Genomic DNA, 27,152 nt, shown 5'->3' with positions numbered 1-27,152 from the left:
ATTTCCCTGGTTTGGCCTGCAAGCTGCTGTCTTTGGAAATGCCCTCAGTGTGCCTGGGTATGAGTGTGTATACATGTGCTGCTTGTGAGTTGCCTTTGCTTGTAAATGTGAACCTCACCATCCACTCAGGGTCCCCCCAAGTAGTGCCTTGTGGGCTCTGAAGGTTGACACCCTGTCCCCCCCTTGGTGACTGCCAGCTGCTAAGTGCAGCTTCCCAATGTGGCCAGGACACCAGGCAGTGGATGGACCAGAAGGAGACCCCTGTCCCACCTGAGACCCCAACTCACATCTTGGGCCTAGAAAGGCCTGATGACATTGAGAGTCTAGGTCACTCTGGCAGAGGGGAGATACTGGTCAGATCACATGTGGAGATCCTGCTCCCCTCTGGGAAGGGCAGAGACAGGGGAGACCCTGAGAACCTCATTGTGGAAGAAGCTGGAGCTGTTTGCCTGGAGAAGAGACCTGGCCTGCCATGAAATCCTGAAGGGTAAGGAACTGTACTGTGTGCAGGATGGTGACCCCAAGGCTCAGAGATTACCTGAGATGGAAAAGACAGCCCAAAAGGGAGGTGGTGAGCTCCCTATGAGTGGAGGTGCGCAAGCAGAAGGTAGGCAACCACTCAGCTAGCTCCAACAGGGCAGAGGATTGGACCAGGTGGCCTTAAGATGTTTGCATTCCTGAGAGTCTTTAAATTGGGGACCTAGGGAAGTGACTCCATACTTGTCAGCTCTTGGCAAAGCAGAACTACCTCGCCTTTCAGTCTCAGTTGGATCCTTAGTGATGGAAACCTAATAGTGCAAGCTGGAGGGGTTCAGGCCTTCCCAGGAGGCTCAGAGGAGTTGGCAAGAGCTGGGTGGGGTAGGGAGGAAGGTGCCTTGTGAGGTCAGTTCCCTTGCACACTTCAAACTCAGTCACAGTTTCTGGAAACAGCATTTGGAAAACTCATCTGATGGGTCTCCTTTCTAAATATGGGAATTATAAATAGCTGGATATCTCAGCCCTTAAAGTGCTTTAGAAAGGGAATTTCCTATAGAAAAACCTCATGACTCCTCTTCCATTATTTTCTCCAAATTTCAGTCCTTAAAATGTGCCCACTTTTCTCATCCTTCCTTTTTCTTCCATTCTTTCCAGGAAGCTTGTGGTACCTCAAAGAGGGAAGGGCCCTCATATTTTCCAACAAGGCTGATACTAGGTGTTTGGAGTGGGAAATTACTTCCTTGTGTGTGACTGTCCTGTGCAATGCAGAACATTTAGCATCCCTGTCCATCTCCTTCCCTTATAAAATTCCAGCAAGGACACCCAGTCATGGGGCCCTTCCAACCATCCCTTAGAGGAGACACTACCTCCTTCTACATTTTGAAAACCATTGCCTTAACTGCCCCCCCCCCCAAGAAGTGACTTGCCCAAGGCCATATCAGCAGCCAAGGCCAAGTCAAAGCCCATTCATTCATAACAGGAACTTTTATTCTTCACCAGAGTGTGTGTCAGGAGAACACAGAATGCGGGCCTGAAGTGAGGCAGTTAAGAGGGGGGGACTCCCTGCCCACAAAACTACAATGTCTCACAATTTCTCTGCTTTTTGCCAAACTCCGTTTTCCTTCTGTAGCCCGCCTAGCTCGCCCTTTCCGCAAATGCAGGCACAAATAGAATTTCTGGCAATTAGTGCACAGAGCCTAGCCGAACGCGATCCGCAGGAGCACAGTTAGGACCCCTTCGGGCGGGGCAGCAGGGCCCAAGCGCCAAAACCCCGAGGTCTCGGCGAGCGAACTGCTGCCTTCCACCCGCAATGAGGAGCCAGCGAGCTGAGGCCGGGCCCCTGCCGCGGAGCTGTGCGGGAGCTGGGTAGAGGTGGAGGACCGTCGACCCTCGCTGGTCGGTCCCCGGAGGTTTTCCGGGTCTGAGGGGCTGCCTGGGGACCAGGGGCCGGGGCCAGGGCGCCCAGGCCGTGACGCGGCGGGAGCAGAGGGCAGCGCAGCTGGGCTCGACCTCGTCTTCCCACGCCAGAGGCCGAGGCCGCCGGGAATGGCGGGGCCACCTCTCCAAAGTCCTTTGAGATCCTAGCTCGGTTTGAGGCGGGGGGGTTGTGTGGGAAAGCGAGAATATTATTATCCCTCTGTTTTGCCTCGGCAGCCAGCGCCGGCGGGTTGTTCTGTTTGAATGAATGATCCCAGCGGCCGCGCCCAATGGGCGCCCGCGCCTGTTTAATATGCATGAGGCCCGCGGCCAATGGCCGGGCGAGGAGGCTGTTTTAAACGGCGGAGCCCGCTGGCCAATCAGGCGGCTCTCGTGGAGGCAGCTAGCGCGAGGCTGGGGAGCGCTGAGCCGCGCGTCGTGCCCTGCGCTGCCCAGACTAGCGAACAATACAGGTACGTTTCGCACCGCCCGCGCCTGCCGCTGCCGCCTCTGCCGCCGCCGCCGCCGCCGCCGCCGCCGCAGCGCCCGCACAACTTTCCGGCCCGCGCCGCCGCGAGCGCGCCCCGCCGCCGCCTCCCCCTGCCTGTCGTCTCCGCGCCCTTCCCGCCCCTTCTTCCCTCTTGCTAGGTGGCCGGGAAGGAAGAAGCAATTCAGGTGTTTCAACTTTTCAGTGCTTCATCCTCAGCTCCCCGCAGTCGGGGCTGAGCCCCCTTTGGGGAGCCGCCCTCGGCCGCCGCCCTCCCCCCGCCCCCCCAGGGCAGCGGCCGAGGGGCCGAGGCCCCCAGAGGCCAGATGTTGGGGCAGCTGCGGCGGCGGCGGCGGCGGCGGCGGCGGCGGCGGCGGCGGCGCGAGCTCAGGGGCGACTGCGGGCTGCGGGCTGCGGGCTCCAGCGGCGCGCGTCCCGGCGCGGGGCGGCGGCACTGGGAAGGGGGCCGGGTGCTTCCTGGCCCGGGACGGACTCGGCGAGGGGCGGGCGGCCGGTGCCCGCCGGGGGCTGCGGCGCGGGCAAACTTCGCTCCCAGGCTCGGCCGGGCGCCTCGCGGGCCCGCGGGCTGCACTGCTGCTTCTGCATTAACATGGCCGTCGCGGGAGCGCCCGGCGGCCCCGGGGGGTGCGCGGGCCGGCCGCCCCCCGCTCGTCGCCTGCCCGCCGGCTGCCGCCGCCGCCGCTGCTGCTACCGCCGCTAACATGGCTGGCGCGGTGCTGGGCTCCGGCGTGGGGAGGACGGGCGGGCGGGGCTCCCGGGCGGGCTCTGGCCTCGGCCCCGGCGCCCGCAGCCGGGGGCTGGCGGCGTGGAGGGCCGGGGGCGCCGCCGCGGGCCCCGGCGCGGCCGAGCGTCATGGCTGCACGGGCGCCTTTGTTATCCCGAGGAGTGCGCCCCGCGCCGGCGGGGGGGTCCGGCCCGCGGCCCCCGCCGCCCCGCGCCCCCGGGCGGCCCGGGCGGGGCGGGGCGGGGTGGGGGCCGGCGAGCGGGCGGCGGCGGCGGCGGCGGCGGCGGCGGGGCCCGGACCGCTTTGTTCGCTGCCGCCGCCGCCTGCGCCGGCCGCGCGCGGATCAGCCATTTTAGCGAGCGGGGCTCGGAGGCACGGCGGGCGCCACCGTCGCCGCTGCCGCTGTCGCCCCGGCTCCGCGCCCCCAGCGCGTCGCTGCCACCGCCGCCCCCAGCCCCGCGCGCCCCCCGGGGGTGGCAGCGGGGGATTTCAGGGGCAGTTTCTTTCATCAGGAAGCTTTTGACAAAATGGAAGGTGAATTATGGGTGTCCGGGTGACCCAGCACGGGGCCCGGCCCGGCTGCCCGCTGCCAGCCCCGGGCTTCCCTCGCCCCGTCCCGCCCCACCCGCGCAGCCACTGCGGGGCCCTAACGCAGCCCCTTAGTCGGTCCCTGCAAAGAGGAGCGCTTTAGTTTTACATGATGACCTTGGGTGTGGGAAAAGGAAAAGATGGCGGGAAGCTGGGGGGTGGGACAGGGACGATGACACGCCACAGCTGCATTTTTATTTGGAAACTTTGGAGAAAGTATTCCTGGCTGGACATGCGTTCCGCTTTACTGATGAGCAAGACTAGCCCTTTTGGCATCCCCTCCCCCCTTTAGATAATGACAAAGTGACAGATTTGAACTAATAGTACAGGGATAGCTGCTCACTTGCCAGATCACCTTTCTTGTAAAAGCCATTTTTATAAGCCAAAATGCATCAGCAATAGTGAAATTTTAAATGTTCCCTATTTACAGTTCTCCCGCTTTGATCTTGTGTTTAGCATCGGTGACAGTATTTTTGTCTGTAACGGAGCAGTTAAACAGTTGACAGCTAGCCTTAAGTCATTGGTCTCAAGCTTCTGTCATCCGCCTGCACCCCTACAAATGTGTCCTCCCCGCGCCCTTCCCACTTTGTGGTTGTAGTTTCCAAAATGTAGTAGCTCTGAATCGGGAATGTAGCGCTGAGCCACCCCACTTGGGTCGGTTCCATTTGGAGAACTTGATCGCTCTCGCTCTCGGAGAAGTAACTCGCAAACCAGCGCGCTTCATGCTGGTCAAAAGTTAAATGACAAGCGACAGTGAAGCTGATTTCCTCCCCACTCCGCCTTCAGCTGCCAGTGGCATCAGGCATTGGGTGGGGGGCTGCTTCCTAACGGTGACCTTAATTTGGATTTTGCCCTGCCTTTGGTGTATCTTGTAGATCTGTTCTAGTCATTGTATTTGTTTTTCTTTGTCTCTCTTCCTTCATCCATCACAGTCAGGATGGCTAAAGGTGATCCCAAGAAACCAAAGGGCAAGATGTCTGCTTATGCCTTCTTTGTGCAGACGTGCAGAGAGGAACATAAGAAGAAAAACCCAGAGGTCCCTGTCAATTTTGCAGAATTTTCCAAGAAGTGCTCTGAGAGGTGGAAGGTACTTTTCTTTTGTGTCCTTCAAGCCAGCCTTAGTTGGATTTCATACATAGGGTTACTCACCTTCCGAGTAGCCCCAGGTGGCTCTTTTCTTCCTCTTAGGCTCCTCTTGCCTGCCTTTAGAATTGTGTGTGTGCTTTTATTTTTTAAAGCTGGACAAGGGTTTTAAGTCCTGCTCACTGCACCGAGGAATTTAACAGGTCCTGTTCTTTGCAGACAATGTCTGGGAAAGAGAAGTCTAAATTTGATGAAATGGCAAAGGCAGATAAAGTGCGCTATGATCGGGAAATGAAGGATTATGGACCAGCTAAGGGAGGCAAGAAGAAGAAGGACCCTAATGCCCCCAAAAGGCCACCGTAAGTGACTGTAAGGTTCAGGATAACAGTTAAGAGCTTTCCTTCTACTTGAAGGATTTTTACGAGGACATGTTACTGAAAAATGTCAAGATACCCTGCAACACATTCTATACTTACAGCTTTAAGATACTGTGCCAGGGAAGTCCGACATTAAGGCTGAGGTATTTGTGAGCTTTGTGCTTGTGGTGGTTGCCTGTTGGCCTTTCCGTTGGGAGGGAGGCACCCCAGTTCTGGGTGTCAGGGTCCTTAGGTATGTTTCTCCCCCTTTTCCAGTAACTGAGAGACTGAGAAAGTACCATGTATTTCTGAAGCATCTTAAACATTCTAGAACCTACAACTTTGTAATATTGTGTATGCTATCACACATTTCTCCACTTTAGGAAGTCATAGTGAGTGGTAGGAAGTATGTGAGGAACAAGAGATTTGGCTTAAGCTCACATTCTTGTGGGCTCTCATCTAATTTATACAATTCTCTCTCCGAAGGTCTGGATTCTTCCTGTTCTGTTCAGAATTCCGCCCCAAGATCAAATCTACAAACCCTGGTATCTCTATTGGAGATGTGGCAAAGAAGCTGGGTGAGATGTGGAATAACTTAAGTGACAGCGAAAAGCAACCTTACAACAATAAGGCAGCGAAGCTGAAGGAGAAGTATGAGAAGGTGAGGTGGGCCCGGGTGTTGTCAGGCTACTAGGCTGGATGGGTGCGCAGTCAGCCACCCTGGGTATGGGCGGGTTGAGGGTGTAGGCTGCTTTGCTGGGCTGAGGAGTGAGCGTAGTGTGCAAGGGCCCATCTCCCTGCAAGATCAGCCACAACTGCTGGTGTTCAGGCTTCTCGGGTAGGATTTTGTCTTTGGGACAACCGCAGACAGGCTTAAAAAGTTTGATAATGTGGGATGCCATGGGCAGAGAATTTGATAGTCCTATTAAATACCCCTTAACTTTTAAGTTCGGGTGGCTGAGAACCAAATTCGTCTGTATCTGGAAACAAATACTTCAAATAGCAGCCCTGTTTTACTCACTTGTTTTCAGTTCTGAGGTGGGGACAGCTTGTTTCTACCCTGTGCTAAAACAGCTGGGGGGGAGCTTGTCTATTCATTTGGAATGTGTCCCCATTCCTTCCAGGATGTTGCTGACTATAAGTCTAAAGGGAAGTTTGATGGCGCAAAGGGTCCTGCTAAAGTTGCCCGGAAAAAGGTGGAAGAGGAAGATGAAGAAGACGAGGAGGAAGAAGAGGAGGAGGAGGAGGAGGAGGAGGATGAATAAAAAACTGTTGATCTGTCTCCTTGTGAATACCTTAGAGTAGGGAGCGCCGTCATTGACACCCCTCTTATTTGAGGCGTGTCTGTTGCCCTCGTTAGGTTTAATTACACAATTGGGTCATGGTCATATTGTAGTTTCTCAAAGTGCTCTAGAAATTGTCAGTGGTTTACATGAAGTGGCCATGGGTGTCCGGAGCACCCTGAAACTGTATCAAAGTTGTACATATTTCCAAACATTTTTAAAATGAAAAGGCTCTCGTGTTCTCCTCACTCTGTGCACTTTGCTGTTGGTGTGACAAGGCATTTAAAGATGTTTCTGGCATTTTCTTTTTTTAATTTGTAAGGTGGTGTTAACTATATGGTTATCGGCTAGAAATCCTGAGTTATCAACTGTACATATCTATAGTTTGTAAAAAGAACAAAACAACCGAGACAAACTCTTGCTGCTCCTTGCTTGGCGTTGAGGCTGTGGGGGAGATGCCTTTTGGAGGGGCTGTAGCTCAGGGCGTGCACTGTGAGGCTGGACCTGTGGACACTGCAGTGGGCATCCATTTAGCTTCAGGTTGTCTTGTTTCTGTATATAGTGACCTAGCATTCTGCTGCCATTCTTAGCTGTGGAAAAGGGGGGGGGTCAGCTGGCATGAGAAGTGTTTGGATCCTTTTTAGTTAAGTGCGGTAGTTTTAAACTGTTTGTTTTTAAACAAACCGTAGAACTCTTCATTGTCAGCAAAGTGAAGAGCCACTGCATCAATGAAAGTTCAAGAACCTTCTGTACTAAACACAATTTGCGACGTTCTGTTATTTTTTTGTATGTTTAGAATGCTGAAATGTTTTTGAAGTTAAATAAACAGTATTACATTTTTAAAACTGTTCTCTATTATAACAGTCTAAGTCTCTGACTCACAGCAGTCTTAGCTAACAACCCACTCCATTGTATTTGGCGACTAGCCTCACTGCACATCTGGTACCTTCTCTTAATGTGGCCAGCTTACTTAGGGGAGAGATGCAGAGGCTACTCGAGGGTGCTGCATGATATGTTTGTGTCTGAGTGGCATTAGGATGAAGTCTACACTGCTGAACGTAGAAGCCAAGATAACTTGACCCGGTCGAGGTTTAGCAGCCTTCGGAGGTGCGGAGAGGTGAACTGTTAAGATTGAGGCTGACTACTATGTAGGTTTTTGTTTTGTTTTGTTTTGTTTTTTGTTTGCCTCCTGCTACTGCCCTCCCTCCCCGCCATGCTGTGGGGCCAAATTCACTGCTAAACAGCAAAAATGTCCTAAGGGTATGGTGTATCAAACATTCAGGCTTGCTTTTTCCTTTTTCATTGTCCCTGCCCCCAGTACACGTAGCAGAATATCATTGGTTCTGCTCAACAGTGGAGGAGGTGTCTTGAGCTGCCGCTTCTGTCTCCTGGACCCCGATGAGGGAAAGGGTGGTGGGGTAGGGAGCGGTATCCATCTGTTTTCCTACTCTTCAAGAAACCAAACACCCCAAGGAAGATGGCTTGTGTCCCTGTTGCAGGGCTCCGTCTTGGGCCACCTGTACTGCAGGCCAGCTGACGGGATGGATTGTTTCTAAGCATTACATTCGTCATATGAAAAGTAGGATGGCCTGCCCACAATTGGAGCTCATTGACTGCAAATGTAGATGATTGTTAAATGTTGTTAAACCAGAAGCTTGGTTTGTGTGTCAGTGGTTATTTCACATTGGTGGATGGTGTCACATTTTGTCCCAGTTGGGGAGGGAATGATGTGATGGCCACAGTGGCACGTGGTGGCATTAAAAATCTTTCGAGGGCTGATCCATCTTAACTGTCGGCAGTAATGGAGGACACTTTGTTGTGGGTGAGTGTATTGCCCAGCATGAATACTCTCTGCTGTGTGTGTTTGAGGCTGTGAAGCACTCGGGAGTGTTCAGTGACCTTACTCAGGAGAAAGCAGCTTTTTCTTAAAGTTCACTGTTTGGAAACTTGCATGTCTGCAGGCTGTGTCCTCCCCACCCTGTCAGGTCCTGGATGGGTATGTCACGGTCTCGGTCCCTGGCCCAATCTCTAATCGGTATTCATAGCCATTTTTTTTCACATCAGAACTGGTTGTCCTTAATGTGTTTTTCAAGCTCTTCTAGAAAATGACCACTAATTTAAAAACTCTTGGTCCTGAGGTTTGCCCAGAGGCACTTGTTCCAGGATTGCCTCTCTGCTTCAGCAGTGCCCTTGTCACTTTCCTTCAGCGGCTGCCCAGCATATGATGTACCAGGCTAAGATTTGGGAACTGGTCAGCCTCATCAAATATGGGAGGGAAGCTCAACTTGTAGTCCCAAAGGAGAGTGGACTTGCTAAGTGGTGTCTATCTGGTTGTAACACTTTTGTGCCCCCGCCTTTTGTGCTAAACAAGTCAGGGGGCTGCTTAAGTGATCTTTGACTAAGTGGACATAGAGTTCTAAAGAGATTCCAGCTAAGGCCACTCAGCCCACATTTTCACCCCAGCACAAGGTTGCTCCTCTTAATGGAATGATGCTCTGTAGCTTCTCTGAGACTACAAGTGGCATGGGGTCACCACCTAAGGCTTCGGCTTAGCTTGGTCACTGAGCCCACAGTATGTGATCTCGCAATGCCAACCTGTTACTTTTTTTAAATGAAAAGGTCAGTACCTGCTTTCTCTAACCACCTCTCTCCCAACCCCCTCACCCATTTTTTAATGATGTTTTATCCTTTGGAAAGAACAAGGCTGTGATGTAGCAACTATTGTCTGTGTCTCCTGTGTGTCTGTTCTTGTCACAAATGTATTTGGGGACATTGGATGCATTCATTTTCTGTAATAAAGTTTCTTAATCAGTCTTCCCAAAAGGTAATCAGTGGGCTGTCTGCAATCTGTTTGAGATACTGAACCTCTGTATTTTGGGTTGATTATAATCAAGGTTCTGGAAGTACAAGCTTTGCTGTAACCATAGGTCTGAACTGTTTAATGGAGAGATACCGTCAAAAAGGGCAAGTGTGAAGGATTCCAAAGCCCCCAGATCAACGCTTCAGCCAGAGGGGTGGGGGGGGGGGGCTAATGATCCGCCGCTGCTAAAGTGGCTGGGTGCTTGTAATCAGCCAGCCGCGCCAACCCGGGCCTCCTGAGGCTGAGGGGCGGGGCCTAGTTGGCTGACAGAGCCAGGCCCAACAAGGAGTTTTAGATGAGAGCTGTGGGGGCCACTTGCTCTTCTTCTTTGGATTCTGGCTTAGTTTCCTGTGGACCCAGGGCTACTTGGGAGGGGATGGCTGGCGGGGCCAGCGTGGCAGCCCCAGGCTTCTCTTCCTGCTTCACCCAGAGCAATCCCTCACCCTGTTTTGTACCTTGAGCCTCCTGCTAAGATTTTAGCTTAAAAAAGAAACGGATACAATATCAATAAAATTTAAAAAACCCAAACCCTACATCAATAGATACATAAAAAGTATTTGATAAAATCTAACACACTTTCATGATTGGAAAAAAATACACACTCAGACAACAGGGAATAGACGGGAACTTGCTCAACCTGATAAAGAGCACTTAGAAAAACCCGCAGCTAATATACTCAGTGGAAGACAGAACACCCCCCTCCCCCAGTTCAGGAACAGGACAAGGATGCACAGTTGTGCCGCTTCTATTTATCGTTGTACTAAGAGTTCTAGCCAGGGCAATTAGGCAAGAGAAAACAAAAGCATCCAGACTGAACATGAAGGACTAAAGCTATGTCTTCGCAGATGACATGACTTTATGTATGGCCAATCCTAAGGAATTTCAGATAAAACTGTTAGGAGAAATAAATGAGAAGTTAAAATGGCAGGATACAAGATCAGTATACAAAAATGTATTTCTATATATTAGCAATGAACAATTTGAAAATGAAACTAAACAATTCCATTTACAATAGCATCAAAATAAAATAGTAATAAGTTTAACCAAAGAAGTGCAAAATCTGTATGGGGAAAAATAGGACACATTGTTGAAAGACATTAAAAGCCTAAATAAATGGAAAAACATCCCGTGTTGATAAGTTGGAAGACAGGATTGTTCACATAGCAATACTCCTGGAATTGATCTATAAATTCAATGTAATCGCTATCAGAATCCCAGCTGGCTTCTTTGTAGAAATTGACAAAGTGTGGGGCGCCTGGGTGGCACAGCGGTTAAGCGTCTGTCTTTGGCTCAGGGCGTGATCCCGGCGTTGTGGGATCGAGCCCCACATCAGGCTCCTCCGCTGTGAGCCTGCTTCTTCCTCTCCCACTCCCCCTGCTTGTGTTCCCTCTCTCGCTGGCTGTCTCTATCTCTGTCGAATAAATAAAATCTTAAAAAAAAAAAAGAAATTGACAAAGTGATCCTAAATGTCGTATTGAGATTCAAGAGACCCAGAATGGCCAGAACAATCTTAGGAAAGAAGAACAAAGCTGGAGGATTCAGACTTCTTGGTTTCAAAACTAACTACAAAACTATAATCATCAACAGTGTGGTACTGGCATAAGCTCATCATCTCCCCCCAGCCCCATTCTTCACCACAGTCTGCCATCTAGAACTCTACCCAGATGCCTTCTCTCACTCTTCTTAGGCAGTCAGTTCCCAAATCCTGCCAAATGTATTTCCTAAAATATCTTGGATCCACCCCTCTTCTCATTAATGCTGTCTATTGTGAATAAATATCTATCTTCAAATTCTCCTATTCCCTCTTTGGGCTAGGCTGGAACTTGCATTTTCAGGCTTTTGCTCATCAATATTCCTCCAGGGAAATCTCCTGCTCTGACACCATGGTTGGATCTGTCTGTTAAGTCCCATCAGAGCTGGAATGTTAGAGCCTAGAGACACGCTATAGCTCAGGCCCTCACTATCTTTTTTTCTGGGCAAATATGATAGCTTCCCAAATGATTGTCCTCTTTTCTCTCTTGCCTCTACTGCATCCCCAGACCTAGTATAGCTATAGATACATAGTGCTGAATATATATTCACTGAATAAATAAATAGATGAATGAATGAATGAATAAGTACAGATCAGGGGAAAGTTCAGCAGGGGTAGACCTTGTAGGCCATCTTAAGGATTTTGAGCTTTCCTGAGGTCAACGGCAAGCATTTAAGAATTTTCTTCTGTTGGTGTTTGGGTAGTGGTAGATGGTGATATGCTCAGATATGTTTTGTAGTTAAATTACACTGGCATCTGTGAGAACAATAGACGACACGGGAAGGGGCAAGAGTGGAAGCATGGTGTTAGGATAAGTCAACTGCTACAAAGAGCAACCCTCAATTCTTTTTTTTTTTTTTTAGAGGGAGAGAGAGTGCGAGAGTGGGGGGGGAAGGGAGGAGGGGAAGGGCAGAAAGCAACCCTCAATTAACACAATTCTTAATATTGTGACTTAACACAATAAAAGTTTTACATCTCACTGACATTACAGTTCCAATCACATATTTGGCTGGCCGCCTTCCATATCTTGACTCAGGGATCCCAGCTCCTTCCATTTGTGGTGCCACCATTTTCAATCCATGACCTCCATGTCACTGAAGAATAGGCTTTACAATAAGGCCTGGAAGTGGCATTCCATCCTTGTCGCCCACATTCCATGTTTCCCAACTGAACTGCAAGGGCAGCTGGGAGATGTGGTCATTCTGTGTGCCCAGGGAGAAAATGAAATATGTTTGTGGACACACAGCATTGCTTTGCTATTGGGGAAGATGGGATAGGGGGAAGTTGTGGGAGTCTATCTAGATGAGATGCTGAAGGCTTGTGCGAGAGTGGTGGTAACAGGGGTAGAAAAGAGAGTTGGATTCAGGAGAGATTTAGGATTGCTGGGACTCTCTGATGGATTGGATGTGGGGGCATGAGGAAGAAGGAGGAGTTGAGAATGAGTCTATTATTTTCTCACTTGGGGCACTGGAGGGGTTGTGGAGTTTTTCAATAAGACAGAGCCCCTGAAGAGAAGCAGGTTTGAAAGGGAATCATCTCAAGGCTTAGCAGCATTCAGAAGAGGTAACAGGTCCGAGTTCACATTTCCCCACCAGGGAAAGTTTGTAACTTGGAATCACAGACCATTCATGCTGTCAGCCTATCTTTCCATTTTGGGACTAGTCTGGAATTTGCATTTTTCAAGGCTTTTTTTTTTTATATCAGTTTTCCTCCAGGGAAATCTCCAGCAGACACCGTGGTAGGATCTGTCTGCTATAGTATGATCTTACCAGAGTGTCAGAGTTAGAAATTTCCCTGGAGGGAAACTAAATCCCTTGGGCTAGAAGGGGGCTTCCCCCTTTCCACACTCACACTTCTAAATCTGTTTCTAAACTGGGAGCATTTGAGGAAAAGCTCAAAGAACCTTCCTGTTGTTGGCTTCAGGCCACAGTTGGTTTTTTCAATCCACAGAGGAAATGTGAGATGCACATTTTCCTGGGCTGTGTATTTTCTTCCAGGCCTGTGGTGGGTTTTTGTTTTAAAAGTCTTTTGGAAGCATGTCAGCGGTGATACCGTGGCAATGTTGATTGCAACATTTGACAGTTCTCATTGCAAGATGTGTAGAACATATGATGCTTTTGTCCTCTGTCCAAACCCTCAGTGGTTTACATGAAAAAGGGCTGATATTTCAGCGATGAAACATTAGCAGAAGGCTGAAATATGTCACTTAAAAATATTGGGCTAGCCATGATGTTTTTAATCCTCTTGTGCTGGAACAGCTTTTAACTTCTATATCAAGAAACCCTTGGGGCGCCTGGGTGGCACAGCGGTTAAGCATCTGCCTTCGGCTCAGGGCGTGATCCCGGCGTTGTGGGATCGAGCCCCACATCAGGCTCCTCCGCTATGAGCCTGCTTCTTCCTCTCCCACTCCCCCTGCTTGTGTTCCCTCTCTCGCTGGCTGTCTCTGTCTCTGTCAAATAAATAAATAAAATCTTTAAAAAAAAAAGAAACCCTCTTGCACATATATTTAATTTATGAAATAAAAGCAACTGATTGAGTGGCACAATCCCCAGAGTTTCTACCTTGATTTAGATATTGGAGATCATCCTGAGGCTAAGAGGCCACATGGGATTGTAGTGGGAACATCAAATACCTAGCTCAGTGCCTGGAAAGCAGGAAGAGCACAAATATGAGTTCCCCTTTGTGGTGCTTCTCACCCCCCTCCCTACTCCAGGAATAAGAGGGTCTGGGTTCTAGAGAGGCTAAGTGACTTCTCTGAGGTTACACAGGGAGTCAGTGGTGGATTCAAACTGATGTCCGCTGACTCCCAAAATCTGTGTGATTACTCACCCTGCACATGGGGAATGCATCCTAGTACCAAGTGTCCCAGGAGACGCTGAGGCTCTGGAAATCATGGCAGACTGCTGCAGAGTTAAACAGGTGATTGAAATACAGTAAGTGTGCTGATAGAAGTCAGCAAGGGTGTCCTGGGAGTAAGGAGGAGGAGCAATTTTTGCAGTGCCTGATTAGGGAAGTCTTCCTGGAGGAGGGGATGCTTAAGCTGTTAGTTAGAGCAGAGTTAGCTAAATGAAGAGGGATGGGAAGAGGGAATAGTACACACACACACACACACACACACACACACAAAAGCCCAGAGAAAAGCAGCAGCATAGTGTGGACTGGGAAATCGCAAGCAGTTTGCTTGAATGGGAGGTATATTAGTTTTGTATTGTTGCATAACAAGTTACCCCAAACTTGAGCGGTTTAAAATATAACAGCATTTATTATCTCATGGCTCTTTGGGTCAGGAATCCAGACCACTTGGCTGGATCCTCTGGTGCAAGGTCTTGGCTAGGGTAGTAGTCACCTCAAGGCTTGTCTGGAGGAGGACAGCTTCCAAGCTCACTCACATGATTCTAAGTAGTGGTTTGTTTCTCACAGCCTGTTGGTTAGTTTCTCTGTTGTCAGTCCGTTGTCACACGGGCTTCTCCATAGCGCAGCTTACAACATGGAAGCATGGAAGCTTGATTCATTCAGGCACAGCAAATGAGAAGAGCTGGGGAGAGAGTGTGTGTGAGCAACAGGGAGGGTCACAGTTTCTTTGGAACTTAATCTCAGAAGTGAAATCCCATCACCTTTGCCAAGTTAGATTCATTAGAAACAAGTTACTAGGCCCAGCCCTCACTCAAAGGGAGGAGAATAGCAGGAGGTGCAAATTATTGAGAGCCACGTCAGAGAATTTTAGTTGTATTTAAATTTATAAAAAGGTACTATTTTATATGCATCTTTTAAGGCTTATTTGTTTCACATAAAATCACATCACAAGGAGTCATGCACATTGTGTTGCTTTAGTTCATTCATTTTGCCTACTGTATTTCATTGTGTATATATATGTTATAGATTATTTATGTATACATACATTAGTATAAATTTAATAATTTATATATATATATATGTCATAGACTATGTTCTCCCATGGATGGGTATTTGAATGTCTTGGGGCTGAGAATGCGGCATTGGGGGGAAATGGGGAATGATTGCTAATGGATTTTGGGGGGAGGGGTAATTAAAATGTTCTAAAATGAGATTGTGCTCATGGTTGCACAACTCCGTATACTAAAAACCGTCAAACTTGCACTCTAAATGGCTGAATTGTATGGCATGTGCATTATATCTCAATGAAGCTGTTGCGAAAACTCTATGATGATAAATTTGAAAAAGTAGAGGGGGAAAAAGATGGTTTGCCAGAAAAATATAAACTAGCAATATTGACCCAAGAAAAACTAGGAAACTTAACGACAGAAATAATCACTAACAGATTATAAGGGAAATTAAAAAACAAAAAGTCAGGTTGGCCAATAAGCATATGAAAAGATGCTCATTAGCCAACAGGGAAATGCAAGTTAAATCTATACTGGGTCACCCCTGCAAGCTCACCGGAATGGCTAAATAACAAAAGACTGACAACACCGAATGGTGAGGCCAGAGAGCAAGTGGGACTCTCATACACTGGTAGGTCCTTTGTAAAACGCTGCTTGGTAGTATTTATTAAAACTAAACATTTGCTAGATTTGAAAGTTGTTAACAGAGTAGACCCTAAGAGTTCTCATCACAAGGAAAAAAGCATTTTCCCCCCCTTTTTTGGTATCTATGCAAGATGACGGATATTAACTAAACTCACTATGGTCACCATTTCACAGTATTATGTAAGTTAAGTCCCTATGCTGCACACCTTCAACTTCCCCATTGGCTGTTTGCCAATTCTATTTAAATAAAACTGGGAAAGGTATTAATTGTAAAAAAAAAAAAACAAAACATGAGACATTGGCATACCCTACAATGCAGTAATTCCACTCCTGCATATGTATACTGATAGAAATGGTGCCAGACCCACAAGCCATGAACAAGACGTTCGTAATGGCAGTATTTGTAACAGCCAGAAACTAGAGACAACACATGTGCTCCTCGACAGAAGAGAGAGAAAATCAACTGTGATATATTCATACAGTGGAATATCATGCAATAACGAAAAGTAACGAGATCTAGGTATACGCAATGACATGGGTGAATCTTGCAGACACAGCGTTGAATGAAAATACCCAGACACAAAAAGAGTACATATCGAATGGTTCCATGTACGTGAAGCTCAAAACAGGCAAAACTAATGGATAGTAGTGGTTACTCCTGGAAGTTGGCTACTGACTGAGAAGGGTCATGAGGAAATCTTTTGGAGGGGGTCAGAAACACTCTGGATCTTGATCTGAATGATGGCTATATGGGTGCATACGTGAATGAAAATGCATCTAGGTGTACAGTTAAGATTAGAAGACTTTATACACTTTACTGTATGTTCATTATCCCGTACTAAAAAAGTTTTATTTTTTGAACAAGGAAAAGAATGTGTTCTGGGCTTTGATTTCTGATCTTTAAGACTAGGTAATTTGAACCGACCCTCCCGTGGAAAATACTGGACAAAATATTTTGAAAGATCACTTTTTTCTGGCTTTTGTTTCAAGTTAAAAGATCACTTTAAAATCATCAATGAGCTAACTAGATAGTGAAATAGAATACTGAGCCAAGATCTGGGAGACAGGGGGATCGAGAGAGGTGAGCTTGGCACATGGAACTGCTTTTGCCCTGGGTTGTTTGGGGTTGGCTGACCTAGAAGCAGCAGCTGAGGGTTTAGGACAAAGACTCACAGTCCAGACTCCACGGAGAGCATATATGGATACTTGATCTATGACAAATGTGCCACTGTGCTAAGACAATGAGAGATCCATATGAAAAGATGAAATTAAAGCCCTGCCTGGCACCACACACAAAAACAAGTTCTGGGCGGACTGTAGACCTAAGGCCGAAAGGTAAAACAATAACGTGTTTAGAAGATACTACGGGAGAACGTCTTCCTAAAATAGGGTAGGGAAATACTTTGTGATCCAGACACACGAAACAACCACTAACCATAGAAGACTGATACATTGTAATAGAATCAATAACTTCTGCTCAACAAAAGACATCATCATCAAAAGACGAACAGGCAAACCACTGAGTGGGACAAGATAATTGCAACACACATAAGCGCGAAGGGCTTGCATCCAAAATATACAAAGAACACCTACAAATTAATAAGAAAAAGTCAGACAAATGGGCAAAAGGTTTGAACAATCACTTCACAGAAGAGGATATCTTAATGGCCAATAAACGTGAAACGGTGCTTAGTCTCATTAGTAATAATGAAAACGAAACTTTCGATGGCAATGAGATACCATCAGACACTCGTCAGATTGGCAGGCATGTGAAGGCCAGGAGACACATTCAAAGCAGCACTGTTCGTAATGAGCACAAAGTGGAAACAACTCCAGTTCACCCACAGTTCACAAATGTCCATCTACAGTAGAATGGATAATTAATTTGTGGTATCTTCATACAATGGAGATGAATGAACTTCATCCACGGCAACATGGATGAATCTCAGAGGCATTGTTTAGAGATGCCCGCAGAGATGGCTCAACTCTAAAGAAAAGCAAGGAGTCCATACTCTGAAGCCAAAGTAGTGTTTACCTCCAGTCGGGGGTAAAGAAGGTTCTTACCATGAGGGCTGTTATGAGCTGAGTTGATATGTTGAAGTCCTTACCCCTAGTACCTCAGAATGTGACCGTATTTGGAGATAGGGTCTTTAAGAGGTTATTAAATTAAAATGAGGTCATTAGGATGGGCCCTAATCCAATCTGACTGGTGTCCTTATAGTGAGAGGAGGTTAGGACACAGACGCGCACGGAGGGGAGACCATGTGAGGCCGCAGGGAGAAGAAGACCACCCACAAGCCAAGGAGAGAGGCCACAGAAGAAACTGAACCTGGGGTCACCTTGATCGTGGACTCCTAACCTCTAGAAATTTCTATTTTAAGCCATCCAGCCTGGGGTACTTTGTTACTGCATTTGCGAGGGCTCCTGGATGCTTCCAATTTTTTATTTCCTGACTAGGATATTAACTGCATAGGAATTTTCTTTACCATAGATTGTTAGGTTGTAGATTTAAGCTTTATTTATTCTTCTGTGATACATACATTACATGTGTTGTATTTCACCATAAAACAGCAAACCAGAAAAAGAATGGCCTAGCCTAGGCAGGGAAAAAAGATTTTGTTCTCATGAGATTCTCACACCGATCCTGTGAGAAAGACCTGGAAAGGACTCTTTCCTCTTTGTAAACAGCTTTATTGAGATGTGGTTCACACACCACACAATTCAGCCATTTAAAGTGTACAATTCAATGGATTTTAGTGTATTCACAGAGTTGTGCTCACTAGTTAATTTTAGAACATTTTCATCACCTCTGAAAGAAACCCTGTACCCTTTAGCTATTACCCCCCACCCACACCAGCCTCTAGAAACCACTAATTGACTTTCTGTCTCTATAGGCCTATTCCGGACATTTCATACAAATTGAATCATGTAGTATGTGGTCCTTTATGTCTGGCTTCATTCACTTAGCGTGTTTTCGGGGTGCACTGGGTGGCGGTATCAGCGCTTCCATCCTTTCTGTGAATGAATGCGTGGCCCACCTCATGTTTGTCCGCTCACCAGTTGATGGACCTTTGGGCTGTTTGTGCTGTTTGGCTTTTATCGGCGATGCTACTAGAAAGATTTGTATACAAGTTTTTGTGCAGATATGCTTTCAATTGCCTTTGGGTCTATACCCAGGAGTGGAATTGTTGGGTCATATGGGAATTCTGCATTTCACTTATTGAGGGGCTACCAAACTGTTGCCCCGGGGGCGGCACCATTTTACATGCCCGTTGGCAGTGCCTGAAGGGTCCGATGTCGCCACACCCTCGCCAGCACTCACTTTTCTCTGTCTTTTTTTTTTTTAATCTGTCTTTATTTCTTTTTAAGATTTTATTTATTTATTTGGTAGAGAGAGACAGCCAGCAAGAGAGGGAACACAAGCAGGGGGAATGGGAGAGGAAGAAGCATTCTCCTAGACGAGAAGCCTGATGTGGGGCTCCATCCCAGAACTCCGGGATCACGCCCTGAGCTGAAGGCAGACGCTTAAGGACTGCACCACCCAGGTGCCCCTCTCTGTCTTTTTGATTACAGTCATCCTGGTAGATGGGGAGTGGTCTCTCTTTGTGGTTTTGATTTGCATTTCTCTAATGACTAATGATGTTGAACATCTTGTCGTGGGCTTATTGGCAAGAATTATTAGCTCTGCTTTCCCAAAGAGGAAATGGAGGCCCAGGGAGGTGAAGTGACTCGTCCCAGGCTCCTCTTTCCTTCCAGTACATCTCCACCGCCTCCATGCAGATAAGCATGAAAGTCAGCCCTAGTTCTTAGCTTGTCCTGGCCCTGCTCGGGGGCTTTTGGTTTGTCTGGCTCCGTTTCTATTGCTGCGACCAAACTCCTGAAATCTTATTGGGTCCTCTCGTGTCACCTTGCACCATGTGCCCTCTGCCTGTTCCATTTAAGGCCTTCCTGATGCCCGGGACTTCTTACAGAGGGGGCTCTTGGCTTTATCCAAAATGGGTATTCAAGCCTCCTGGCTTAGCGAACAGATGGATCCCAGGACGGCAGGCACATGACGGGGAAATTAGGAGAATATTCTCCCCTTTACACTCTTCTCAGACAAAGGAGCGCACAGCGAGGACTGTCTTGAGGGGGAAGGGCAAGCACCCGCTGGCTGCTGCTTAGCAAAGAGCACAGCTAGAGCTTGCGTGGATGGGTGAACAGGGTGCGGCCGCCAAAAGCTGGATTTGCCCCGCACCAGTAGTGCCCTGATCTGGTAGAGCAAGGTCTTCTGCCCTGGTGACAGGTTAACCACAGTCACTTGAGAAAAGTAAAGGTAAATGGATTTCTCCTCCAAACCCTTTGACCTCTGCAAACCAGGTGCAAAGTATGCTTAGCCCCAGTGGGGTTGCCAGGGGGAGGGAGGAAATAATAGGTCTCTCCTTTTTTCAGTTTTACAAGCTTTGACCTTCGCCAGTTCACTTGTTTCCTTAAACCCACAGTCTCACTGCGGCCAAGGGGAGTACAAAGCCCAGTGTCTGCTGAGACCGCCTCCTTCCCCCATTAATGTTGTTCCTCTTCTCCCCAGAGGATTAGGCTGTTGTGGCTAAGCTCCAGGTTTCAGTTCATAGTCTCATGAAGGTCATCTCTCTGTCTAGAATGTCCGTTCTGTGGAAAGGCGTGTGGTGCTGACGAAGTGCCCTGGGCTGGGAGACAGAGACCCAGATTGCACCCTCAGCCTCTGCACTCACTCACTATGTCCCTATGTCCCTATGTCAGTCTTTTCAGAGCCTCGGTTTCCTTCATTGGTAAAATGGAGTTAAGAACAACTGTATCATACCTTCCTCACTGGAGTCTCATGAAGATCAAATCAGATCATGCATGTTAACATGCTTCTTTTTTTAATTTTTAAAATTTATTTATTTGTCAGAGAGAGAGAGAGGACAAGCAGGGGGGAGCGGCAGGCAGAGGGAGAAGCAGACTCCCCGCTGACGGACTCGATTCCAGGACCCTGGGATTATGACCCGAGCGGAAGGCAGACTCTTTACTGACTGAGCCACCCAGGCGCCCCATCTTGACATGCTTCTTAAGTCTGAAACGGACAGATAGCCAGCAAATAGCCTTACTATAAAAGAGCTACGGATACTAATAGGCAAAAGACAAGGCCCACGATTACAAAATGATTAAAAGAAAGTCCACGAAAATAAAGAATGCAAATTAAATATATAAAAACTTCAACCTAATAAAAAATACAAAATGAAACAAAAAACTCTTTTCACTTACTGGGGTGGCAAAAGAAGAATGAGAGAGTAAATTAGGACAGCATGTCTGGAGAACAATTCAGCAACACACCTAAAATTTTTAGAAGCGCCTATACTTTAGCCTTGGGGTGTACCTTAAGAAAGCAACTGATATACATGCAAAAATGTAAGTGCATCCCATCATCTTCTTTTTAAAATGAGTTTAGAAAAATTCAGATTGTGACTTTTTATTAAAAACAGTGGGTATTAAGGAGGGCACATATTGGGGCGCCTGGGTGGCACAGCGGTTAAGCATCTGCCTTCAGCTCAGGGCGTGATCCCGGCGTTCTGGGATCGAGCCCCACATCAGGCTCCTCTGCTATGAGCCTGCTTCTTCCTCTCCCACTCCCCCTGCTTGTGTTCCCTCTCGCTGGCTGTCTCTCTCTCTGTCAAATAAATAAATAAATAAATCTTTAAAAAAAAAAAAAAAAAGGAGGGCACATATTGTATGGAGCACTAGGTGTTACATGCAAACAATGACTCATGGAACACTACATCGAAAACTGGGGATGTACTGTATGGTGACTAACGTAACATAATAAAAAATTATTATTAAAAAGACCAAACTTCCACAGGGCTTTAAAAACTATAACCAATTCAAAAATGTGTCTGTATTAAGGTAAAAACATTTTCTTTCTCATTTCTCTTCTCACTACTTATCCGAATCAAAAATTTCACAAAATTGACAGATTTTCCATTTGTATTCCTTTACTGCAGAATCTAGACATACCCAAATTACATATTAAATATAGTTAAGTGCCAGAAATTGACACTGTATTAGGAAGTGGATGCATTTGCACTATGTCCTATAGGCGTAAAGCCTACAATTTGAAAGGAAAGGTCTACACAAGTTCAAGACTACATATCTTTAAACTTAGTACATCTACTTGATTTTTACATTGTTTTTATACTTTCTATATATGGAATGTTGAATATTTCACAATAAAATTTTTAAAAGAAAATGCATTATAAACGGAAAATTATTGGATAAGGATGATTATCACAGCCTTGCTTATAATGGTAAAAAAAAAATTAGAAGAAGTTTTCCTGGTATGTTGTTATAATAATGCCCTCAGTGAACTATACCTCCCTGTGTCCATCCTCCTTCGCAATGTAACTTTGCTGCTCCTTCCTTCAAGAGGTCGGGTGAACTCTCCCACCCGTTGGACTCTGGGCTGCACTTGTCACTTGCTTTGGCCAGTGCAGTGCGTCGCAAGTGATACTGTGTGACTTCCAAGGCGGCGCCTTAAGAAACCTTGCACTTTCCTTTTTCTTCCGCTTGGAATCCTCAGACCTATGCCACCCTCCAGTCCTGGAGGGTGAGACGTGTGCAGTAAAGGGTAAACCCAGCAGGCTGGCAGTGCTCAAAAGTTGCACACTCCAAAGTACAGCCTAGCCCTCCCCTGGCTCCTGTGAGCCCTTGGACTATCCTGCCTGGGCGCGTTTCTGGGTGCTTGAGGCTTTGGGCCCTGCTATATCAATTCGACCTCTGGGAGAACTGGAGTCTGAGTAACTAAGGTCAGGTACGTGGGTCCTACATGTCTCCACGCCTGACCGGCAGTAAAGACCCTGGACACTAAGACTCAGTGAGCTTCCGTGGTTGGTAATATTTTGCATGTGTTGTCACACACATTGCTGGGAGAGTAAAGCATGTCCCCAGGAGATTCCACTAGGAGGAGATACATGGAAGCTTGTGCTGCTTTCTGTTGGACTTTGTCCGCGTGCTTTTCCCTTTGCTGAACCTGGTTAGCATCCTTTCCCCATAATAAGTCATCACCATTAATATGGCAGGTTTTCTGAGTCCTGTGAGTCTTTCTAGTGAGTCATCAAACCTAAGGGTAGTCTTGGGAGAGCCCTGACACAGGCTTCATGGAGAAGAAGTGAGGAGCCAATAGCCAGCACTAATTGGCAAATACCTGTGTGAGAACATCTGGGGCCTTCGAGCCCTAGTCAAGCTGTTGGATGTCTGCAGCCACATGAGTGAGCCCAGGAGAGCCCAGCAGATGGATCGCCAACCTACCTGCAAAACCACGAGAAATAACACATCATTGTTATTTTAAGGCACTAAGGTTTGGGGTGATTCATTAGTACTCATAGGAATGATCATATATCCATACATTGAAACACTAAGATGTTCTTTAAAACGCTGATATGGATTCCACGTACATTAAATGGAACTATGTTCACTATATATTTCAAGTAATGAAATGTTATAAATAAATATGTATAATATAATCTTATTTTGAAAAAAAGTTATTGTATATGTACTTATATGTAAATGTATAATTAGATGCTTCCAGTTACGGAATGAATAAGTCATGAGAGTAAAAGGCCCAGCATAGAGAATATCGTCAGTGGTAACGTAATAGCCTTGCACGGTGACAGATGGCAGCTACGCTTGTGGGGAGCGCAGCAGAACGTACAAACTTGTTGAATCACTATGTTGTTCACGCAGAGCCAATGTAACACTGTATGTCAACTATACTCAAAAATATATTTTTAAATATATAAGTAGCATAAGCCATATGCAATAGCTGATATTCAACCATTTTCGACCTACCAAAACAACAACTTCCTATGCTTCAACTAATATATATTGAGAAAATCAAGGCTGGAAGGTCCCACAGCAAAATATTAACTGTAGCTCTGTTTGGGTGCTGAGTAATGGGCACTCTTTCCTTTCTGGTGATCTGTATTTTCTAAACCTTGTATATTGAACATGTTATTTCCTATTGTAGTATGAAGGAAAAAACAAAAGGAAACTGTTTTTCTCCCTTTTATAAACATGGGAGCAATGCTGACGAGATGAGGAAACTGAGTTGGGAAGGGAGAAGGGCCTAGCTGGGACCTGGAGCCAGGCCCCCAATAGCCTGGGATTCGGCCTTGTGGCCAAGAGCTGAGGCTTCTATGTTGGGTGGCTGGCTGCAGAGCTGGGCTCATGCTCAGGTCGGCCTGCCCAGAGCTTCATTAATCATTGCCTTTTGTTCCCTACAGGCACTGTTGGCCTCAGTCCTTCTCAGGCAAGGGATCAAGGGCGAGTGTGGGAGAGGCGGCCTAGGCCTGCAGTCTCATGTACATGAAGGAGCCCACTCCCCACATGGCTACCTCTCCTTTTGAACTGAAGCATCTCTGGGGACAAGGGGGTGGGATCTTAGCTCTGGCAAGAGCCTTGGAGATTATCTGTTGCCACCTCTGCAGGATGCAGGACTTTCCCCAGCAGGAGCTCCCTCCACCCCACGCCTCAAAGATTACCATCCTCTTCTTGTCCAGCCACAGCCCTACAATGGTGGGGGCTCACTACTTTCAGAGGCACCCACTTCATATGGTAGTGGCCAGTAGGAAATTCATCCTCCCTGAGAATCCCAGATCAGCTCAACCTTCCCCCTAGGAAGTGGGAGAGCTGGGGTTTGACCCTGGTCTGTCTGTTCAAACCACTATGTTCTATAGCTGCCTCCATTTCATTGATTGACACCTGGCTTCATTCGAAAAGAAATTTGAGACAGCTTAAAATATCCACAATCTAATAAAACAAATAGAGAAGCAGGCCTAGAGAAAACAACAGTAGAAAATCAAACCAAGGCAGAGAAATGTATGAATATGGAGAACATCAGGGCTACCGTTGACAGTAAGGGTCATCATAGGCTCTGAATTGCCAGGCTGCCAAAGTGAAAAAGGGGAAAGCCAATGATCCTTACAATTCTCATTACCAGCGAGAACTTTTTGAGAGGAAACACAGCTGTCAAACAATTCTAAAAGCCACTTATAAAGGCTATTTGATGACACTGTCAACTGTTAGCACTTGGCACCTCCCATTTGCCATTAAACCCACCTTCGAGTTCTGATGTCGATGATGGGGAAGAAGTATATCTGTACCTGTGTCTGTGTCTCTGTCTTATTCACATCTATGTCACTCTCTGTATCTGTCCCTTTATCTGTACCTGTATATGTGTGTCTGTGCGTACCTCTCTCTGTGTCTCTGTAAGTATCTGTGTTTCTATATGTACCTGTGTCTGAGCTTTGTAAGTACCTGCAAATGTGTCTCTACATGTACTTCTTACTGTGTCTCAACCTGTACCTATGTCTGTGTTTCTATCTTACACACATATGTCTTTATAAATAACAGTATCTGTACCTTTATCTGTACCTGTATCTGTATCTCTCAGATACTTGTATCTACATCTAATAAGTACCTGTATCTCTGTCTCAATCTGCACCTGCATGTGGGTCTCCATCTGTACCTGTCTCTGAATCTCTGTGTACCTGCCTATATGACTCTATTTGTATCTGGATCTGTGTTTTTATCTGTACCTGCGCATGTCTGCGCCTGTATCTTTGTCTATATCCGAGCCTGTCTATGTATTTCCCTCTATACTTGTATTTGAGTCTCATAAGTATTGGTGTCTGGGTCTCTATCTTTACCTGTATCTGTGTCTCTAGCTGTAACTGTGTCTGGGTCTCTTTCTGCATAGGATCGGAGTTTCTTACTGTACATATATCCATTTCTCAGTGTGAACCTGTATTGTGTCTCTGTCTGCACCTGTATCTGTGTGTCCATCTCTACCTGTAACTGGCTCTCTATCTCTAATTGTATTGTGCCTCTGTCACTGTATCTGGGTCTCTATCTGTACTTGTATCTTTGTTTCCATCAATACCTGTATCTGGGTTTATCTTTACTTCTGTCTGAACTATAGATGTACTTGTATCTCTGTCTCTAATATATCTGAATCTGTGTGTCTCTCTGTACCTTTATCTGTACAGATAGAGGTGCCTATATCCCTGTTTCAATCTGTACCTCTACCTGGGTCTCTACATATTCCTGCATCTGTGTCTCTATCTGCGCCCATGTCTGAATCTCTCTGTGTATTTGAGATTCTGTCTTTCTTTATCTGTACTTGCATTTGTGTTAGCACATAGATCTGTGTCCCTATGTGAAATTGAGTCTCTCTATTTGTACCATATCCATGTCTCTATCTGTACCTCAAACTGTATCTTTATCTTTAACTGGTACTTGGTCTCTATATATGAATCTATGTCTCTACCTGTACCTGTATCTGGGGTTCTATCTGTACCTGAATCTGAGTCTACGTATGTACCTGTATCTCTATCTCTATGTGTATCTGTTTCTATATCATACCTCTATCTGGTTCTCTGGTCATACTTAGAGCAGGATTTCTACTTGTACCTGTATCTGCATATATGCCTCTAATTGTATCTGTGTCTCTGTCTCTATAACTACCTATATCTGTGCCTGGAAATACCTATATGTGTCTATTTATATCAGTGACCATTTCTCTATTTATACTTGTATTTGTGTCTCTATCTGTACTTACATCTGTGTCTGTAACTGTATCTGTAACTATGTATCTTTCTGTGCCTGTATCTATATTTCTCTCCGTACATTCAATATGTCTCTATCTGTACTTGTTTCTCTATCTATATAAGTACCAGTCACTGTGTCTACCTGTACCAGTATTAGTGTTTGTACAAGGACCAGTATCTGGTTTTCAGGAGGTACCTGCTTGTAGGTCTCTATCAATACTAGTATATTTGTCTCTAATTGTATCTGTAAATGGGTCTCTATTTGTACCTGTAGCTGGTTGTCTATCTGTTCATTTATCTGCATTTCTTCTTTTAAAAAAGATATATTTATTTAATTTTAGCTTTTTATTTAAATTCAACTTAATTGACATACAGTGTGTTATTAGTTTCAGGGGTAGAATTTAGTGATTCATCAGTTGCATATAACACCCAGTGCTCATTACATCATGTGCCCTCCTTAATGCCCATCATCCAGTTACGCCATTCCCCCCTCCTACCTCCCCTCCAGCAATCCTCAGTTTGTTTCCCAGAGTCAAAAGTCTCTCACGGTTTGTATCCCACTCTGATTTCTTCCCATTCAGTTTTCCCTCCCTTCCCTTATGTTCATCTGTTTTGTTTCTTAAATTCAACATATACGTGAAATCATATGGTATTTATCTTTCTCTGGCTGACTTATTTTGCTTAGCATAAAATACTCTAGTTCCATTCACATTGTTGCAAATGGCAAGATTTCATTCTTTTTGATGGCTGAGTAATATTCCATTATATATATCTATATAATGGGATATTTATTTATTTATTTATTTATTTATTTATTTATTTATTTTAGAGAGAGAGAAAGAGAGCATGAGTGGGAGGGACAGAGGGAGAGGGAGAGAGAATCTCAAGAAGACTCCACGCTGAGTGTGGAGCTTGACACAGGGCTCCATCCTGTGACCCTGAGATCATGACCTGAGCCAAAACCAAGAGTCGGATGCTTGACTGACTGTACCATCCAGGCGCCCCTATCTGCACTTCTATAAGAACCAGTATCTGTATCTCTCTAGGTACCTGGGTCAATGTCGATCCATCTCTTCCTAAATCTGTGTTTCTATCTGTTCCTGTAGCTGGGTGTCTACTGATACCTAATCAGTGTCTCTACTGGGTCTATATATGGATCCATATCTTTACCTGTATCTGGGTCTCTATCAGCCTGTATCAGTATCTTCATCTGTCCTTGTATT

General features: G+C 46.4%; 1 protein-coding gene across 3 annotated transcripts; it reads left to right on the top strand.

Moving 5' to 3' along the window:
- The first annotated feature begins 2,281 nt into the window (after positions 1–2,281).
- HMGB3 (high mobility group box 3) lies at positions 2,282–9,263 on the top strand. 3 transcript variants are annotated; one of them, XM_026487496.4, is made up of 5 exons: positions 2,282–2,366; positions 4,646–4,800; positions 5,016–5,155; positions 5,639–5,813; positions 6,277–9,263. In XM_026487496.4, exons 2-5 carry the CDS (start codon positions 4,651–4,653, stop codon positions 6,415–6,417), a joined length of 606 nt encoding a protein of 201 aa, XP_026343281.1. In that variant the 5' UTR covers positions 2,282–2,366; positions 4,646–4,650; the 3' UTR covers positions 6,418–9,263. The 3 variants fall into 3 exon arrangements, with proteins under 3 accessions (XP_026343281.1, XP_026343282.1, XP_044235808.1); XM_026487497.4 differs by lacking the exon at positions 2,282–2,366 and adding an exon at positions 2,507–2,568; XM_044379873.3 differs by lacking the exon at positions 2,282–2,366 and adding an exon at positions 3,587–3,659.
- Positions 9,264–27,152: the final 17,889 nt, after the last annotated feature.

The sequence above is a fragment of the Ursus arctos genome, chromosome X (genome assembly GCF_023065955.2).
Source record: "Ursus arctos isolate Adak ecotype North America chromosome X, UrsArc2.0, whole genome shotgun sequence".
NCBI classification, from domain to species: domain Eukaryota; kingdom Metazoa; phylum Chordata; class Mammalia; order Carnivora; family Ursidae; genus Ursus; species Ursus arctos.
Note: the sequence above shows the minus strand (reverse complement) of the source record. Positions and strands in the feature narration are given on the sequence as shown.